This window comes from Haliotis rufescens, unplaced genomic scaffold (assembly GCF_023055435.1).
Source record: "Haliotis rufescens isolate VD_foot unplaced genomic scaffold, xgHalRufe1.0.p SCAF_10, whole genome shotgun sequence".
NCBI classification, from domain to species: Eukaryota; Metazoa; Mollusca; class Gastropoda; order Lepetellida; family Haliotidae; genus Haliotis; species Haliotis rufescens.
Window position 1 is genome coordinate 29610221 of NW_025963780.1, and position 19695 is coordinate 29629915.

General features: G+C 47.5%; 1 protein-coding gene across 1 annotated transcript; it reads left to right on the plus strand.

Annotated features, from left to right (window-relative positions):
* Window positions 1-1258: 1258 nt before the first annotated feature.
* LOC124135129 lies at window positions 1259-4761 on the plus strand. The gene is made up of 2 exons (XM_046500325.2): window positions 1259-2174; window positions 4372-4761. Exon 1 carries the CDS (start codon window positions 1260-1262, stop codon window positions 2151-2153), a length of 894 nt encoding a protein of 297 aa, XP_046356281.2. The 5' UTR covers window position 1259; the 3' UTR covers window positions 2154-2174; window positions 4372-4761.
* Window positions 4762-19695: the final 14934 nt, after the last annotated feature.

The following is a 19695-nucleotide window of genomic DNA, read 5'->3' on the forward strand; positions in this document are numbered from 1 at the left end:
TACATGTATGTTGAAACCATATGTCCCGATGCGTTATGATCAATCATCCTAATAAAGGGCTTGCTATGCAAACACACGGTGCCCAGACACGGGCAACCTCAGGGCAAAGGAGAGCAATCGAATGAGTGTTTAAAACATAAGAGTAGATCAGTTGATCAATCTTAATCCAGACACTTAAGAGGCCACAGGCCTTTGGTACATATGCACACAATTTTAACTATTATTTACCAATTCGGTTCTATATAACAGTGCGTGGTATGTATACATGGACGTTTTTTTTGTGGTTAATTTATCTAGACGTTAATATTATCATCCCGTACGGGATTAATGCACTTATATAGCGACGTGCATGTACGTGTGTGTGTTTGTGTGGCTGCTTGTACTAGTCCGGACTAATGCCGGTTTTATAGTGCTAGCCCACTGAGATGCAATGCCGCAGTTTAACATGAATACCCCGCTCAGACACTGTATACTGACAAGCCCTTGTTTTATCCATCTCATGCCGAACGCCAGGCAGGGTAACAACGAGTACCATACCATAAAGGTCTTTGGTATGACGCGGACGGCGATCGAACCGCCGACCTTCCGCTCTCCGGGCTGACGCTCTGTCCACTTTAGCAGAGGTATGACTAAAATCGGTTATATTATGGTTCTAAGAAATGTTTTAATCTATCAGGGTAACTAACTTCGGAAACGCACGTGGTAGCATAACTAAAGTCCGTCGTTGGTCAGTTATTGATTACACAAGGCAGGGTCTGCCATTGGTCAGCTGCACCTGCTACCAGGTACAGGCGTATGTTGACGCCACTTCACTGAAGGCCAGACAGCACACCAACATGGACAACACATCAGCCGTGAGTTTTAACATCGCTGACATTTTACCTCCTCAGGAAATAGCCGCAGAATGCAATGCTACTAATATGTCATCTGGATGCGACGGTCATGATGCTGACCAAACTATTCATTTGTTTGATAGCTTACAGCATATAATAGAAACCACTTTTGCGTGCTTTGATGTTCTGAATGTATTTGGTAACGCTGTCTTGATATTGCTGATCTGCAAGGCCACGACAAAGATGGAAGCTTCAGGACGCCTCCTCATGAACCAGGCTGTTGCTGACGCAGGAATAGGACTATCCTGGCTTGTTCTGTATGTGATCATTAACACCCACCCTCACAGAAATATCCTACAGACGGCCATGCTTGTGCAACAGATTGTCTGTTTCATCTTTACTAGTGAGTCTACGCTGTCATTGGCCATGACACTCTTCGCCCTCCACATAGCCATCTGCAATCCTATTCTCTACAAAGTCCACTACAAACCCAAACTAATCACCATCTTCGTGGTAGTATCTTGGCTCGTAAACATTGGGTGTAGCGGTTTAGCATTTTCAGCAGAAAACGTCCTCGCTCTGGAACGTGATAATGTCCTATTGATGAACGTTAGTAAACAGAATGCCTGGTTTCTATGTCTTACTGTGTTCTTTCACACCATTCTACCACTTGCAATTGTCATCATCGCCTTCACACGCATATGCCTCCACATGCGCAAGAAAGAGAACGTTTCCATCACATCCGCCTCCGCTACCAAGCTTTATGTCCGTCAAGCAAAGGGCATCCTTGTCGTATATATCACCTACATAGTAACATTTATCCCTCTGTTTGTTTTTTACTCCTTCAATATTAATTTTAAAAGTAGCAGTGGCATTCATCTCTTCATTATTGGAAACAGCCTTATTTTCCTGAACTATGTGTACCTTGTCTTCAAGCTACCCCTGTTTCTGTTGGCCTTCAAATCCTACCGTCGAGTTGCCTCCCAAATCTTCTGTCAACACCAGGCATCGGGATCTTCATCTGTGCCCTCTGGCGATCGAGGCAAATTGCCACAGAGGAAATACCAGACTGCAAAAAACATCAACCACACGCTTGATGACAGTGGCCATCAACGCTCTTCAGAGGCTGCCAGACCTACCCCGATACAGATGGATGAGACAACCGAGATGAATGGGAATATTGGAAGAGTTAACCATGGCTTCACCAGCACCTCTTCTTTGTACCATGGGGACACAGCGAGAACAAACGGTGCAAACGATGACGTCAGTTCCAGTACAAGTGATGACGTCAGTTCGAAAGCCGACAGCGCCAGTGCTTAAGTTTACGTCAGTAATAGACCGGTAAGTGATATATGTATATAAATTACTGATACACAAACAGTTACCCATGTTTTCACATAATATCCTCGCAATGAGTGATCAATTGTTATCTTATACCGAAATTTACGTCATAAAGTGCTACTGTACTTCCTGTTATCAAACGTTTGCAAGAGACTTTCTTCAGCAAGATCGGCAATGCGTGTATTGCCACTCGCAAACACCATATTGTTCATAGCAAACGAAGTCACGTGATATGGATTACTCAATGAAATTCGTAATAGAGGTATAGCAAGTTTGTTTGTTGTCTTGAGAGATTTCAAGTCGTCGTACACCGACGGCGAAGAACGTTTCTCAAAATACCAATCAACGGATTATCTGGTCCAGACTTAATTAACAGTATTTTTTACAAGCCGCCACCTGGGCATTGTTGAGTGCGGCGTTAAGCAACAAACTTATTACTGCTACTTCAGTCACTACTACCATTATTACAACTTATACTATTATCACTACTGATAATAATTATAATAAAAATAAAAATAACAGTGCTGCTTTACCAAATTCCAAAACCGTCGAAAATAATCATCTCGAAAACGTAATTGATCTCCAAAGGATATATGGAAAGGACTGATGATAAAATGGCAAGTCTCGTGCGAGGAGGACAAGTAGGGCTATCCGGTGACGAACTGCAAATGACTTCCGCATTTTACGTACTTCTCCAACCGCATAGTTATGTCCTTTCTATTAGAGACCGCCTCCGTGGTCTAGTGGTAGAGCGTCCGCCCGGAGAGCGGAAGGTCCGGGGTTCGATCCCCGGCAGCGTTATACCAAAAGACGTTAAAAGATGGTACTTGTTGTTACCCTGTGTGGCACTCGGCATTAAGGGGCTAAAACAAGGACTGGTCGGCTCGGAGTCAGTATACTGTGTCTGAGTGGGGTATTCATGTTAAACTGCAGCATGGTATCTCAGTGAGCTAGCACTATAAATAAGCATCAGTCCGGACTAGTTCAAGCAGCCACACAAACACACACACATACATGCACGTCGCTATATAAGTGCAATAATCTTCGACGCGACGTTAAACCCCATTTCACCTCACTTCACCTTTCTATTAGTTTTCACCAATATGCACGTAACTCCCCCTTCTTAACTCCAAACTGTATATACTGAAGGCCACTTCCCACTCTGCCACGTTTTCATTTATAATGAGCATCTCTGTCCCGTAATTATAAAAACTTTGTATTTTGCTATTATCTTATCATAAGCTGGGAATTTACATTCTGATATACAATGAGTTGTTTCTGAATAAATAAATAATCTGTCGTGAAAAATGTTCTTTAAAATTTTAAATAATGAGTGAGTGAGTATGGTTTTGCTTCGCTTTTATTAATATTCCAGCAATATCACGACGGGGGACACCAGAAATGGGCTTCACACATTGTACCCATGTCGGGAATCGAACCCGGGTCTTCAGCGTGGCGAGCGAACGCTTTAACCACTGGGCTACCCGACCGCCCCTTAAAATATTAAATAAACATGACGGATTGCCTTATATGTCGGAGCTGTTATTTGTATCACGGTAACCTTTTCATCTTTGCAGGACCCGTGAAGATTCCGGGGTAGAATAGGTCTTCGGCCACCTATACTTACCTTAAAAGGTGACTATGCTTGTCGTAAAAGTCGACTAACGGGATCGGGTGGTCAGGCTCGCTGACTTGGTTGATGCGTGGATTGATGCTCATAATGTCAATCACTGGATTGTCTGGTCCAGACTCGATTATTTACAGACCGCCGTCATATAGCTGGAATATTGCTGAGTGCGGCGTTTGACAACAAACCAACCAACCAATCATCTTCGCAGTAATATTGTTTGTTAAAACAATTACATGTGTTTGAAACAATGACACACAATAACTCACAAAAAAACCCAAACGCAATTCCAAAACGGGGACAGTGTGTAATAACCATTTTGGCTCTCCCCTTCATTTGTATCATTGCTAAAAGACGTACTCACGCTCTCCCCTTGCAAGACAACAAAACGGTATTAAAACTTATTGTGATACGATAGACGATAAACGACATTTCGATATCAACTGACACAGACACGTTCATTCCTTCTTTTATTACCGGACCCTCGACAGTATATTTTCAATGAAAGCATCGTTTCATATGTGTATGCTGCATGTGAACATTTTCCTGTATCTGTTTTTGTCTTAACAGGTCGCCACCTAAATGGCTATGGATAGCGCATCAACCCTACAGGGGCCGACTGCATGGGGACAGGGTCTCTCTGTTCATACCGATAGGGTAGTATATGAAGCTTGCTCAACTGTTTGTATACACATTATGTTTAATCATTCTTAAAGGTGCACCTGACTCGGTCAAGTTGGCAGCCCCAGCAAGTGTGAAACACTGCGTTCAGACACTACTTTGTCTGTCTGTTTTCTCAAAGTTTATCATGTACATTAATCTTACAGCCAATTATTAAAACGCCTAAGGTAGACTATTGACCAACAGACCCAAGAGTCTAATCCTCCTTTAAGGTGTCTGGAACCGTTATATCAATTCTCAATCCTTGTGAAACGCTGACCAGCCTTATTGTTTCAAATACTCGCGTGTGGCTTTGCTGGCTTGTTATGGGTAAATATGTTATGGATCGGTCTCATGTTTATGGTTTGTTTATAGTGAGTGTGTCAGTGAGTATGGTTTTACGCCGCTTTTAGCAATATTCCAGCAATATCACGGCGGCGGACACCAGAAATGGGCTTCACACATTGTACCCATGTCGGGAATCGAACCCGGGTCTTCGGCGTGACGAGCGATCGCTTTAACCACTAGGCTACCCGACCGCCCCGGTTTGTTTATAGAAAAGTATAAGACCGATTATAAGGCTTACGTCACATTAACACAAACTTCAGTGAGTGAGTGAGTATTGTTTTACGCCGATTTTTGCAATATTCCAGCAATATCACGGAGGGGGACACCAGAAATGGGCTTCACACATTGTACCCATGTCGGGAATCGACCCCGGGTCTTCGGCGTGACGAGCGATCGCTTTAACCACTAGGCTACCCGACCGCCCCGGTTTCTTTATAGAAAAGTGTAAGACCGATTATAAGGCTTACATCACATCAACACAAACTTCAGTGAGTGAGTGAGTATTGTTTTACGCCGCTTTGCCAGCAATATCACGGCGGGGGACACCAGAAATGGGCTTCACACATTGTACCCATGTCGGGAATCGAACCCGGGTCTTCGGCGTGACGGGCGATCGCTTTAACCACTAGGCTACCCGACCGCCCCGGTTTGTTTATAAAAAAGTGTAAGACCGATTATAAGGCTTACGTCACATCAACACAAACTTCAGTGAGTGAGTGAGTATTGTTTTACGCCGATTTTTGCAATATTCCAGCAATATCACGGCGGGGGACACCAGAAATGGGCTTCACACATTGTACCCATGTCGGGAATCGAACCCGGGTCTTCGGCGTGACAGGCGATCGCTTTAACCACTAGGCTACCCGACCGCCCCGGTTTGTTTATAGAAAAGTGTAAGACCGATTATAAGGCTTACGTCACATCAACACAAACTTCAGTGAGTGAGTGAGTATTGTTTTACGCCGCTTTTTGCAATATTCCAGCAATATCACGGCGGGGGACACCAGAAATGGGCTTCACTCATTGTACCCATGTCGGGAATCGAACCCGGGTCTTCGGCGTGACGAGCGATCGCTTTAACAGCTATGCTACCCGACCGCCCCGGTTTGTTTATAGAAAAGTGTAAGACCGATTATAAGGCTTACGTCACATCAACACAAACTTCAGTGAGTGAGTGAGTATTGTTTTACGCCGCTTTTTGCAATATTCCAGCAATATCACGGCGGGGGACACCAGAAATGGGCTTCACACATTGTACCCATGTCGGGAATCGAACCCGGGTCTTCGGCGTGACGAGCGATCGCTTTAACCACTAGGCTACCCGACCGCTCCGGTTTGTTTATAGAAAAGTGTAAGACCGATTATAAGGCTTACATCACATCAACACAAACTTCAGTGAGTGAGTGAGTATTGTTTTACGCCGCTTTTTGCAATATTCCAGCAATATCACGGCGGGGGACACCAGAAATGGGCTTCACACATTGTACCCATGTCGGGAATCGAACCCGGGTCTTCGGCGTGACGAGCGATCGCTTTAACCACTAGGCTACCCGACCGCCCCGGTTTGTTTATAGAAAAGTGTAAGACCGATTATAAGGCTTACGTCACATCAACACAAACTTCAGTGAGTGAGTGAGTATTGTTTTACGCCGCTTTTTGCAATATTCCAGCAATATCACGGCGGGGGACACCAGAAATGGGCTTCACTCATTGTACCCATGTCGGGAATCGAACCCGGGTCTTCGGCGTGACGAGCGATCGCTTTAACCACTAGGCTACCCGACCGCCCCGGTTTGTTTATAGAAAAGTGTAAGACCGATTATAAGGCTTACGTCACATCAACACAAACTTCAGTGAGTGAGTGAGTATTGTTTTACGCCGCTTTTTGCAATATTCCAGCAATATCACGGCGGGGGACACCAGAAATGGGCTTCACACATTGTACCCATGTCGGGAATCGAACCCGGGTCTTCGGCGTGACGAGCGATCGCTTTAACCACTAGGCTACCCGACCGCCCCGGTTTGTTTATAGAAAAGTGTAAGACCGATTATAAGGCTTACGTCACATCAACACAAACTTCAGTGAGTGAGTGAGTATTGTTTTACGCCGCTTTTTGCAATATTCCAGCAATATCACGGCGGGGGACACCAGAAATGGGCTTCACTCATTGTACCCATGTCGGGAATCGAACCCGGGTCTTCGGCGTGACGAGCGATCGCTTTAACCACTAGGCTACCCGACCGCCCCGGTTTGTTTATAGAAAAGTGTAAGACCGATTATAAGGCTTACGTCACATCAACACAAACTTCAGTGAGTGAGTGAGTATTGTTTTACGCCGATTTTTGCAATATTCCAGCAATATCACGGCGGGGGACACCAGAAATGGGCTTCACACATTGTACCCATGTCGGGAATCGAACCCGGGTCTTCGGCGTGACGAGCGATCGCTTTTACCACTAGGCTACCCGACCGCCCCGGTTTGTTTATAGAAAAGTGTAAGACCGATTATAAGGCTTACGTCAAATCAACACAAACTTCAGTGAGTGAGTGAGTATTGTTTTACGCCGCTTTTTGCAATATTCCAGCAATATCACGGCGGGGGACACCAGAAATGGGCTTCACTCATTGTACCCATGTCGGGAATCGAACCCGGGTCTTCGGCGTGACGAGCGATCGCTTTAACCACTAGGCAACCCGACCGCCCCGATTTGTTTATAGAGTGAGTGAGTGAGTATGGTTTAACGCCGCTTTTAGCAATATTCCAGCAATATCACGGCGGGGGACACCAGCAATGGGCTTCACACATTGTACCAATGTCAGGAATCGAACCCGGGTCTTCGGCGTGATGAGCGATCGCTTTTACCACTAGGCTACCCGACCGCCCCGGTTTGTTTATAGAAAAGTGTAAGACCGATTATAAGGCTTACATCACATCAACACAAACTTCAGTGAGTGAGTGAGTATTGTTTTACGCCGCTTTTTGCAATATTCCAGCAATATCACGGCGGGGGACACCAGAAATGGGCTTCACACATTGTACCCATGTCGGGAATCGAACCCGGGTCTTCGGCGTGACGGGCGATCGCTTTAACCACTAGGCTACCCGACCGCCCCGGTTTGTTTATAGAAAAGTGTAAGACCGATTATAAGGCTTACATCACATCAACACAAACTTCAGTGAGTGAGTGAGTATTGTTTTACGCCGCTTTTTGCAATATTCCAGCAATATCACGGCGGGGGACACCAGAAATGGGCTTCACTCATTGTACCCATGTCGGGAATCGAACCCGGGTCTTCGGCGTGACGAGCGATCGCTTTAACCACTAGGCTACCCGACCGCCCCGGTTTGTTTATAGAAAAGTGTAAGACCGATTATAAGGCTTACGTCACATCAACACAAACTTCAGTGAGTGAGTGAGTGAGTATTGTTTTACGCCGATTTTTGCAATATTCCAGCAATATCACGGCGGGGGACACCAGAAATGGGCTTCACACATTGTACCCATGTCGGGAATCGAACCCGGGTCTTCGGCGTGACGAGCGATCGCTTTAACCACTAGGCTACCCGACCGCCCCGGTTTGTTTATAGAAAAGTGTAAGACCGATTATAAGGCTTACGTCAAATCAACACAAACTTCAGTGAGTGAGTGAGTATTGTTTTACGCCGCTTTTTGCAATATTCCAGCAATATCACGGCGGGGGACACCAGAAATGGGCTTCACTCATTGTACCCATGTCGGGAATCGAACCCGGGTCTTCGGCGTGACGAGCGATCGCTTTAACCACTAGGCAACCCGACCGCCCCGATTTGTTTATAGAGTGAGTGAGTGAGTATGGTTTAACGCCGCTTTTAGCAATATTCCAGCAATATCACGGCGGGGGACACCAGCAATGGGCTTCACACATTGTACCAATGTCAGGAATCGAACCCGGGTCTTCGGCGTGATGAGCGATCGCTTTTACCACTAGGCTACCCGACCGCCCCGGTTTGTTTATAGAAAAGTGTAAGACCGATTATAAGGCTTACATCACATCAACACAAACTTCAGTGAGTGAGTGAGTATTGTTTTACGCCGATTTTTGCAATATTCCAGTAATATCACGGCGGGGGACACCAGAAATGGGCTTCATACATTGTACCCATGTCGGGAATCGAACCCGGGTCTTCGGCGTGACGGGCGATCGCTTTAACCACTAGGCTACCCGACCGCCCCGGTTTGTTTATAGAAAAGTGTAAGACCGATTATAAGGCTTACGTCACATCAACACAAACTTCAGTGAGTGAGTGAGTATTGTTTTACGCCGCTTTTTGCAATATTCCAGCAATATCACGGCGGGGGACACCAGAAATGGGCTTCACTCATTGTACCCATGTCGGGAATCGAACCCGGGTCTTCGGCGTGACGAGCGATCGCTTTAACCACTAGGCTACCCGACCGCCCCGGTTTGTTTATAGAAAAGTGTAAGACCGATTATAAGGCTTACGTCACATCAACACAAACTTCAGTGAGTGAGTGAGTATTGTTTTACGCCGCTTTTTGCAATATTCCAGCAATATCACGGCGGGGGACACCAGAAATGGGCTTCACACATTGTACCCATGTCGGGAATCGAACCCGGGTCTTCGGCGTGACGAGCGATCGCTTTAACCACTAGGCTACCCGACCGCCCCGGTTTGTTTATAGAAAAGTGTAAGACCGATTATAAGGCTTACGTCACATCAACACAAACTTCAGTGAGTGAGTGAGTATTGTTTTACGCCGCTTTTTGCAATATTCCAGCAATATCACGGCGGGGGACACCAGAAATGGGCTTCACTCATTGTACCCATGTCGGGAATCGAACCCGGGTCTTCGGCGTGACGAGCGATCGCTTTAACCACTAGGCTACCCGACCGCCCCGGTTTGTTTATAGAAAAGTGTAAGACCGATTATAAGGCTTACGTCACATCAACACAAACTTCAGTGAGTGAGTGAGTATTGTTTTACGCCGCTTTTTGCAATATTCCAGCAATATCACGGCGGGGGACACCAGAAATGGGCTTCACTCATTGTACCCATGTCGGGAATCGAACCCGGGTCTTCGGCGTGACGAGCGATCGCTTTAACCACTAGGCAACCCGACCGCCCCGATTTGTTTATAGAGTGAGTGAGTGAGTATGGTTTAACGCCGCTTTTAGCAATATTCCAGCAATATCACGGCGGGGGAAACCAGCAATGGGCTTCACACATTGTACCCATGTCAGGAATCGAACCCGGGTCTTCGGCGTGATGAGCGATCGCTTTTACCACTAGGCTACCCTACCGCCCCGGTTTGTTTATAGAAAAGTGTAAGACCGATTATAAGGCTTACGTCACATCAACACAAACTTCAGTGAGTGAGTGAGTATTGTTTTACGCCGCTTTTTGCAATATTCCAGCAATATCACGGCGGGGGACACCAGAAATGGGCTTCACTCATTGTACCCATGTCGGGAATCGAACCCGGGTCTTCGGCGTGACGAGCGATCGCTTTAACCACTAGGCTACCCGACCGCCCCGGTTTGTTTATAGAAAAGTGTAAGACCGATTATAAGGCTTACGTCACATCAACACAAACTTCAGTGAGTGAGTGAGTATTGTTTTACGCCGCTTTTTGCAATATTCCAGCAATATCACGGCGGGGGACACCAGAAATGGGCTTCACACATTGTACCCATGTCGGGAATCGAACCCGGGTCTTCGGCGTGACGAGCGATCGCTTTAACCACTAGGCTACCCGACCGCCCCGGTTTGTTTATAGAAAAGTGTAAGACCGATTATAAGGCTTACATCACATCAACACAAACTTCAGTGAGTGAGTGAGTATTGTTTTACGCCGCTTTTTGCAATATTCCAGCAATATCACGGCGGGGGACACCAGAAATGGGCTTCACTCATTGTACCCATGTCGGGAATCGAACCCGGGTCTTCGGCGTGACGAGCGATCGCTTTAACCACTAGGCAACCCGACCGCCCCGATTTGTTTATAGAGTGAGTGAGTGAGTATGGTTTAACGCCGCTTTTAGCAATATTCCAGCAATATCACGGCGGGGGACACCAGCAATGGGCTTCACACATTGTACCAATGTCAGGAATCGAACCCGGCTCTTCGGCGTGATGAGCGATCGCTTTTACCACTAGGCTACCCGACCGCCCCGGTTTGTTTATAGAAAAGTGTAAGACCGATTATAAGGCTTACATCACATCAACACAAACTTCAGTGAGTGAGTGAGTATTGTTTTACGCCGCTTTTTGCAATATTCCAGCAATATCACGGCGGGGGACACCAGAAATGGGCTTCACACATTGTACCCATGTCGGGAATCGAACCCGGGTCTTCGGCGTGACGAGCGATCGCTTTAACCACTAGGCTACCCGACCGCCCCGGTTTGTTTATAGAAAAGTGTAAGACCGATTATAAGGCTTACATCACATCAACACAAACTTCAGTGAGTGAGTGAGTATTGTTTTACGCCGCTTTTTGCAATATTCCAGCAATATCACGGCGGGGGACACCAGAAATGGGCTTCACTCATTGTACCCATGTCGGGAATCGAACCCGGGTCTTCGGCGTGACGAGCGATCGCTTTAACCACTAGGCTACCCGACCGCCCCGGTTTGTTTATAGAAAAGTGTAAGACCGATTATAAGGCTTACGTCACATCAACACAAACTTCAGTGAGTGAGTGAGTATTGTTTTACGCCGATTTTTGCAATATTCCAGCAATATCACGGCGGGGGACACCAGAAATGGGCTTCACACATTGTACCCATGTCGGGAATCGAACCCGGGTCTTCGGCGTGACGAGCGATCGCTTTAACCACTAGGCTACCCGACCGCCCCGGTTTGTTTATAGAAAAGTGTAAGACCGATTATAAGGCTTACGTCAAATCAACACAAACTTCAGTGAGTGAGTGAGTATTGTTTTACGCCGCTTTTTGCAATATTCCAGCAATATCACGGCGGGGGACACCAGAAATGGGCTTCACTCATTGTACCCATGTCGGGAATCGAACCCGGGTCTTCGGCGTGACGAGCGATCGCTTTAACCACTAGGCAACCCGACCGCCCCGATTTGTTTATAGAGTGAGTGAGTGAGTATGGTTTAACGCCGCTTTTAGCAATATTCCAGCAATATCACGGCGGGGGACACCAGCAATGGGCTTCACACATTGTACCAATGTCAGGAATCGAACCCGGGTCTTCGGCGTGATGAGCGATCGCTTTTACCACTAGGCTACCCGACCGCCCCGGTTTGTTTATAGAAAAGTGTAAGACCGATTATAAGGCTTACATCACATCAACACAAACTTCAGTGAGTGAGTGAGTATTGTTTTACGCCGATTTTTGCAATATTCCAGTAATATCACGGCGGGGGACACCAGAAATGGGCTTCATACATTGTACCCATGTCGGGAATCGAACCCGGGTCTTCGGCGTGACGAGCGATCGCTTTAACCACTAGGCTACCCGACCGCCCCGGTTTGTTTATAGAAAAGTGTAAGACCGATTATAAGGCTTACGTCACATCAACACAAACTTCAGTGAGTGAGTGAGTATTGTTTTACGCCGCTTTTTGCAATATTCCAGCAATATCACGGCGGGGGACACCAGAAATGGGCTTCACTCATTGTACCCATGTCGGGAATCGAACCCGGGTCTTCGGCGTGACGAGCGATCGCTTTAACCACTAGGCTACCCGACCGCCCCGGTTTGTTTATAGAAAAGTGTAAGACCGATTATAAGGCTTACGTCACATCAACACAAACTTCAGTGAGTGAGTGAGTATTGTTTTACGCCGCTTTTTGCAATATTCCAGCAATATCACGGCGGGGGACACCAGAAATGGGCTTCACACATTGTACCCATGTCGGGAATCGAACCCGGGTCTTCGGCGTGACGAGCGATCGCTTTAACCACTAGGCTACCCGACCGCCCCGGTTTGTTTATAGAAAAGTGTAAGACCGATTATAAGGCTTACGTCACATCAACACAAACTTCAGTGAGTGAGTGAGTATTGTTTTACGCCGCTTTTTGCAATATTCCAGCAATATCACGGCGGGGGACACCAGAAATGGGCTTCACTCATTGTACCCATGTCGGGAATCGAACCCGGGTCTTCGGCGTGACGAGCGATCGCTTTAACCACTAGGCTACCCGACCGCCCCGGTTTGTTTATAGAAAAGTGTAAGACCGATTATAAGGCTTACGTCACATCAACACAAACTTCAGTGAGTGAGTGAGTATTGTTTTACGCCGCTTTTTGCAATATTCCAGCAATATCACGGCGGGGGACACCAGAAATGGGCTTCACTCATTATACCCATGTCGGGAATCGAACCCGGGTCTTCGGCGTGACGAGCGATCGCTTTAACCACTAGGCAACCCGACCGCCCCGATTTGTTTATAGAGTGAGTGAGTGAGTATGGTTTAACGCCGCTTTTAGCAATATTCCAGCAATATCACGGCGGGGGAAACCAGCAATGGGCTTCACACATTGTACCCATGTCAGGAATCGAACCCGGGTCTTCGGCGTGATGAGCGATCGCTTTTACCACTAGGCTACCCTACCGCCCCGGTTTGTTTATAGAAAAGTGTAAGACCGATTATAAGGCTTACGTCACATCAACACAAACTTCAGTGAGTGAGTGAGTATTGTTTTACGCCGCTTTTTGCAATATTCCAGCAATATCACGGCGGGGGACACCAGAAATGGGCTTCACACATTGTACCCATGTCGGGAATCGAACCCGGGTCTTCGGCGTGACGAGCGATCGCTTTAACCACTAGGCTACCCGACCGCCCCGGTTTGTTTATAGAAAAGTGTAAGACCGATTATAAGGCTTACGTCACATCAACACAAACTTCAGTGAGTGAGTGAGTGAGTATTGTTTTACGCCGCTTTTTGCAATATTCCAGCAATATCACGGCGGGGGACACCAGAAATGGGCTTCACTCATTATACCCATGTCGGGAATCGAACCCGGGTCTTCGGCGTGACGAGCGATCGCTTTAACCACTAGGCAACCCGACCGCCCCGATTTGTTTATAGAGTGAGTGAGTGAGTATGGTTTAACGCCGCTTTTAGCAATATTCCAGCAATATCACGGCGGGGGAAACCAGCAATGGGCTTCACACATTGTACCCATGTCAGGAATCGAACCCGGGTCTTCGGCGTGATGAGCGATCGCTTTTACCACTAGGCTACCCTACCGCCCCGGTTTGTTTACAGAAAAGTGTAAGACCGATTATAAGGCTTACGTCACATCAACACAAACTTCAGTGAGTGAGTGAGTATTGTTTTACGCCGCTTTTTGCAATATTCCAGCAATATCACGGCGGGGGACACCAGAAATGGGCTTCACTCATTGTACCCATGTCGGGAATCGAACCCGGGTCTTCGGCGTGACGAGCGATCGCTTTAACCACTAGGCTACCCGACCGCCCCGGTTTGTTTATAGAAAAGTGTAAGACCGATTATAAGGCTTACGTCACATCAACACAAACTTCAGTGAGTGAGTGAGTATTGTTTTACGCCGCTTTTTGCAATATTCCAGCAATATCACGGCGGGGGACACCAGAAATGGGCTTCACACATTGTACCCATGTCGGGAATCGAACCCGGGTCTTCGGCGTGACGAGCGATCGCTTTAACCACTAGGCTACCCGACCGCCCCGGTTTGTTTATAGAAAAGTGTAAGACCGATTATAAGGCTTACGTCACATCAACACAAACTTCAGTGAGTGAGTGAGTATTGTTTTACGCCGCTTTTTGCAATATTCCAGCAATATCACGGCGGGGGACACCAGAAATGGGCTTCACTCATTGTACCCATGTCGGGAATCGAACCCGGGTCTTCGGCGTGACGAGCGATCGCTTTAACCACTAGGCTACCCGACCGCCCCGGTTTGTTTATAGAAAAGTGTAAGACCGATTATAAGGCTTACGTCACATCAACACAAACTTCAGTGAGTGAGTGAGTGAGTATTGTTTTACGCCGCTTTTTGCAATATTCCAGCAATATCACGGCGGGGGACACCAGAAATGGGCTTCACTCATTGTACCCATGTCGGGAATCGAACCCGGGTCTTCGGCGTGACGAGCGATCGCTTTAACCACTAGGCTACCCGACCGCCCCGGTTTGTTTATAGAAAAGTGTAAGACCGATTATAAGGCTTACGTCACATCAACACAAACTTCAGTGAGTGAGTGAGTATTGTTTTACGCCGCTTTTTGCAATATTCCAGCAATATCACGGCGGGGGACACCAGAAATGGGCTTCACACATTGTACCCATGTCGGGAATCGAACCCGGGTCTTCGGCGTGACGAGCGATCGCTTTAACCACTAGGCTACCCGACCGCCCCGGTTTGTTTATAGAAAAGTGTAAGACCGATTATAAGGCTTACGTCACATCAACACAAACTTCAGTGAGTGAGTGAGTATTGTTTTACGCCGCTTTTTGCAATATTCCAGCAATATCACGGCGGGGGACACCAGAAATGGGCTTCACTCATTGTACCCATGTCGGGAATCGAACCCGGGTCTTCGGCGTGACGAGCGATCGCTTTAACCACTAGGCTACCCGACCGCCCCGGTTTGTTTATAGAAAAGTGTAAGACCGATTATAAGGCTTACGTCACATCAACACAAACTTCAGTGAGTGAGTGAGTATTGTTTTACGCCGCTTTTTGCAATATTCCAGCAATATCACGGCGGGGGACACCAGAAATGGGCTTCACTCATTATACCCATGTCGGGAATCGAACCCGGGTCTTCGGCGTGACGAGCGATCGCTTTAACCACTAGGCAACCCGACCGCCCCGATTTGTTTATAGAGTGAGTGAGTGAGTATGGTTTAACGCCGCTTTTAGCAATATTCCAGCAATATCACGGCGGGGGAAACCAGCAATGGGCTTCACACATTGTACCCATGTCAGGAATCGAACCCGGGTCTTCGGCGTGATGAGCGATCGCTTTTACCACTAGGCTACCCGACCGCCCCGGTTTGTTTACAGAAAAGTGTAAGACCGATTATAAGGCTTACGTCACATCAACACAAACTTCAGTGAGTGAGTGAGTATTGTTTTACGCCGCTTTTTGCAATATTCCAGCAATATCACGGCGGGGGACACCAGAAATGGGCTTCACTCATTGTACCCATGTCGGGAATCGAACCCGGGTCTTCGGCGTGACGAGCGATCGCTTTAACCACTAGGCTACCCGACCGCCCCGGTTTGTTTATAGAAAAGTGTAAGACCGATTATAAGGCTTACGTCACATCAACACAAACTTCAGTGAGTGAGTGAGTATTGTTTTACGCCGCTTTTTGCAATATTCCAGCAATATCACGGCGGGGGACACCAGAAATGGGCTTCACACATTGTACCCATGTCGGGAATCGAACCCGGGTCTTCGGCGTGACGAGCGATCGCTTTAACCACTAGGCTACCCGACCGCCCCGGTTTGTTTATAGAAAAGTGTAAGACCGATTATAAGGCTTACGTCACATCAACACAAACTTCAGTGAGTGAGTGAGTATTGTTTTACGCCGCTTTTTGCAATATTCCAGCAATATCACGGCGGGGGACACCAGAAATGGGCTTCACTCATTGTACCCATGTCGGGAATCGAACCCGGGTCTTCGGCGTGACGAGCGATCGCTTTAACCACTAGGCAACCCGACCGCCCCGGTTTGTTTATAGAGTGAGTGAGTGAGTATGGTTTAACGCCGCTTTTAGCAATATTCCAGCAATATCACGGCGGGGGACACCAGCAATGGGCTTCACACATTGTACCCATGTCAGGAATCGAACCCGGGTCTTCGGCGTGATGAGCGATCGCTTTTACCACTAGGCTACCCGACCGCCCCGGTTTGTTTATAGAAAAGTGTAAGACCGATTATAAGGCTTACATCACATCAACACAAACTTCAGTGAGTGAGTGAGTATTGTTTTACGCCGATTTTTGCAATATTCCAGCAATATCACGGCGGGGGACACCAGAAATGGGCTTCACACATTGTACCCATGTCGGGAATCGAACCCGGGTCTTCGGCGTGACGAGCGATCGCTTTAACCACTAGGCTACCCGACCGCCCCGATTTGTTTATAGAGTGAGTGAGTGAGTATGGTTTAACGCCGCTTTTAGCAATATTCCAGCAATATCACGGCGGGGGAAACCAGCAATGGGCTTCACACATTGTACCCATGTCAGGAATCGAACCCGGGTCTTCGGCGTGATGAGCGATCGCTTTTACCACTAGGCTACCCTACCGCCCCGGTTTGTTTATAGAAAAGTGTAAGACCGATTATAAGGCTTACGTCACATCAACACAAACTTCAGTGAGTGAGTGAGTATTGTTTTACGCCGCTTTTTGCAATATTCCAGCAATATCACGGCGGGGGACACCAGAAATGGGCTTCACTAATTGTACCCATGTCGGGAATCGAACCCGGGTCTTCGGCGTGACGAGCGATCGCTTTAACCACTAGGCTACCCGACCGCCCCGGTTTGTTTATAGAAAAGTGTAAGACCGATTATAAGGCTTACGTCACATCAACACAAACTTCAGTGAGTGAGTGAGTATTGTTTTACGCCGCTTTTTGCAATATTCCAGCAATATCACGGCGGGGGACACCAGAAATGGGCTTCACACATTGTACCCATGTCGGGAATCGAACCCGGGTCTTCGGCGTGACGAGCGATCGCTTTAACCACTAGGCTACCCGACCGCCCCGGTTTGTTTATAGAAAAGTGTAAGACCGATTATAAGGCTTACGTCACATCAACACAAACTTCAGTGAGTGAGTGAGTATTGTTTTACGCCGCTTTTTGCAATATTCCAGCAATATCACGGCGGGGGACACCAGAAATGGGCTTCACTCATTGTACCCATGTCGGGAATCGAACCCGGGTCTTCGGCGTGACGAGCGATCGCTTTAACCACTAGGCTACCCGACCGCCCCGGTTTGTTTATAGAAAAGTGTAAGACCGATTATAAGGCTTACGTCACATCAACACAAACTTCAGTGAGTGAGTGAGTGAGTATTGTTTTACACCGCTTTTTGCAATATTCCAGCAATATCACGGCGGGGGACACCAGAAATGGGCTTCACTCATTGTACCCATGTCGGGAATCGAACCCGGGTCTTCGGCGTGACGAGCGATCGCTTTAACCACTAGGCAACCCGACCGCCCCGATTTGTTTATAGAGTGAGTGAGTGAGTATGGTTTAACGCCGCTTTTAGCAATATTCCAGCAATATCACGGAGGGGGACACCAGCAATGGGCTTCACACATTGTACCCATGTCAGGAATCGAACCCGGGTCTTCGGCGTGATGAGCGATCGCTTTTACCACTAGGCTACCCGACGGCCCCGGTTTGTTTATAGAAAAGTGTAAGACCGATTATAAGGCTTACATCACATCAACACAAACTTCAGTGAGTGAGTGAGTATTGTTTTACGCCGATTTTTGCAATATTCCAGCAATATCACGGCGGGGGACACCAGAAATGGGCTTCACACATTGTACCCATGTCGGGAATCGAACCCGGGTCTTCGGCGTGACGAGCGATCGCTTTAACCACTAGGCTACCCGACCGCCCCGGTTTGTTTATAGAAAAGTGTAAGACCGATTATAAGGCTTACGTCACATCAACACAAACTTCAGTGAGTGAGTGAGTATTGTTTTACGCCGATTTTTGCAATATTCCAGCAATATCACGGCGGGGGACACCAGAAATGGGCTTCACACATTGTACCCATGTCGGGAATCGAACCCGGGTCTTCGGCGTGACGAGCGATCGCTTTAACCACTAGGCTACCCGACCGCCCCGGTTTGTTTATAGAAAAGTGTAAGACCGATTATAAGGCTTACATCACATCAACACAAACTTCAGTGAGTGAGTGAGTATTGTTTTACGCTGCTTTTTGCAATATTCCAGCAATATCACGGCGGGGGACACCAGCAATGGGCTTCATACATTGTACCCATGTCAGGAATCGAACCCGGGTCTTCGGCGTGATGAGCGATCGCTTTTACCACTAGGCTACCCGACCGCCCCGGTTTGTTTATAGGAAAGTGTAAGACCGATTATAAGGCTTACGTCACATCAACACAAACTTCAGTGAGTGAGTGAGTATTGTTTTACGCCGCTTTTTGCAATATTCCAGCAATATCACGGCGGGGGACACCAGAAATGGGCTTCACACATTGTACCCATGTCGGGAATCGAACCCGGGTCTTCGGCGTGACGAGCGATCGCTTTAACCACTAGGCTACCCGACCGCCCCGGTTTGTTTATAGAAAAGTGTAAGACCGATTATAAGGCTTACGTCACATCAACACAAACTTCAGTGAGTGAGTGAGTGAGTATTGTTTTACGCCGCTTTTTGCAATATTCCAGCAATATCACGGCGGGGGACACCAGAAATGGGCTTCACTCATTATACCCATGTCGGGAATCGAACCCGGGTCTTCGGCGTGACGAGCGATCGCTTTAACCACTAGGCAACCCGACCGCCCCGATTTGTTTATAGAGTGAGTGAGTGAGTATGGTTTAACGCCGCTTTTAGCAATATTCCAGCAATATCACGGCGGGGGAAACCAGCAATGGGCTTCACACATTGTACCCATGTCAGGAATCGAACCCGGGTCTTCGGCGTGATGAGCGATCGCTTTTACCACTAGGCTACCCTACCGCCCCGGTTTGTTTACAGAAAAGTGTAAGACCGATTATAAGGCTTACGTCACATCAACACAAACTTCAGTGAGTGAGTGAGTATTGTTTTACGCCGCTTTTTGCAATATTCCAGCAATATCACGGCGGGGGACACCAGAAATGGGCTTCACTCATTGT

Bases quoted from the DNA above. Each gene is read 5' to 3' on its own strand.
- LOC124135129 (XM_046500325.2), top strand. From the start codon at position 1,260: ATGACACTCTTCGCCCTCCACATAGCCATCTGCAATCCTATTCTCTAC.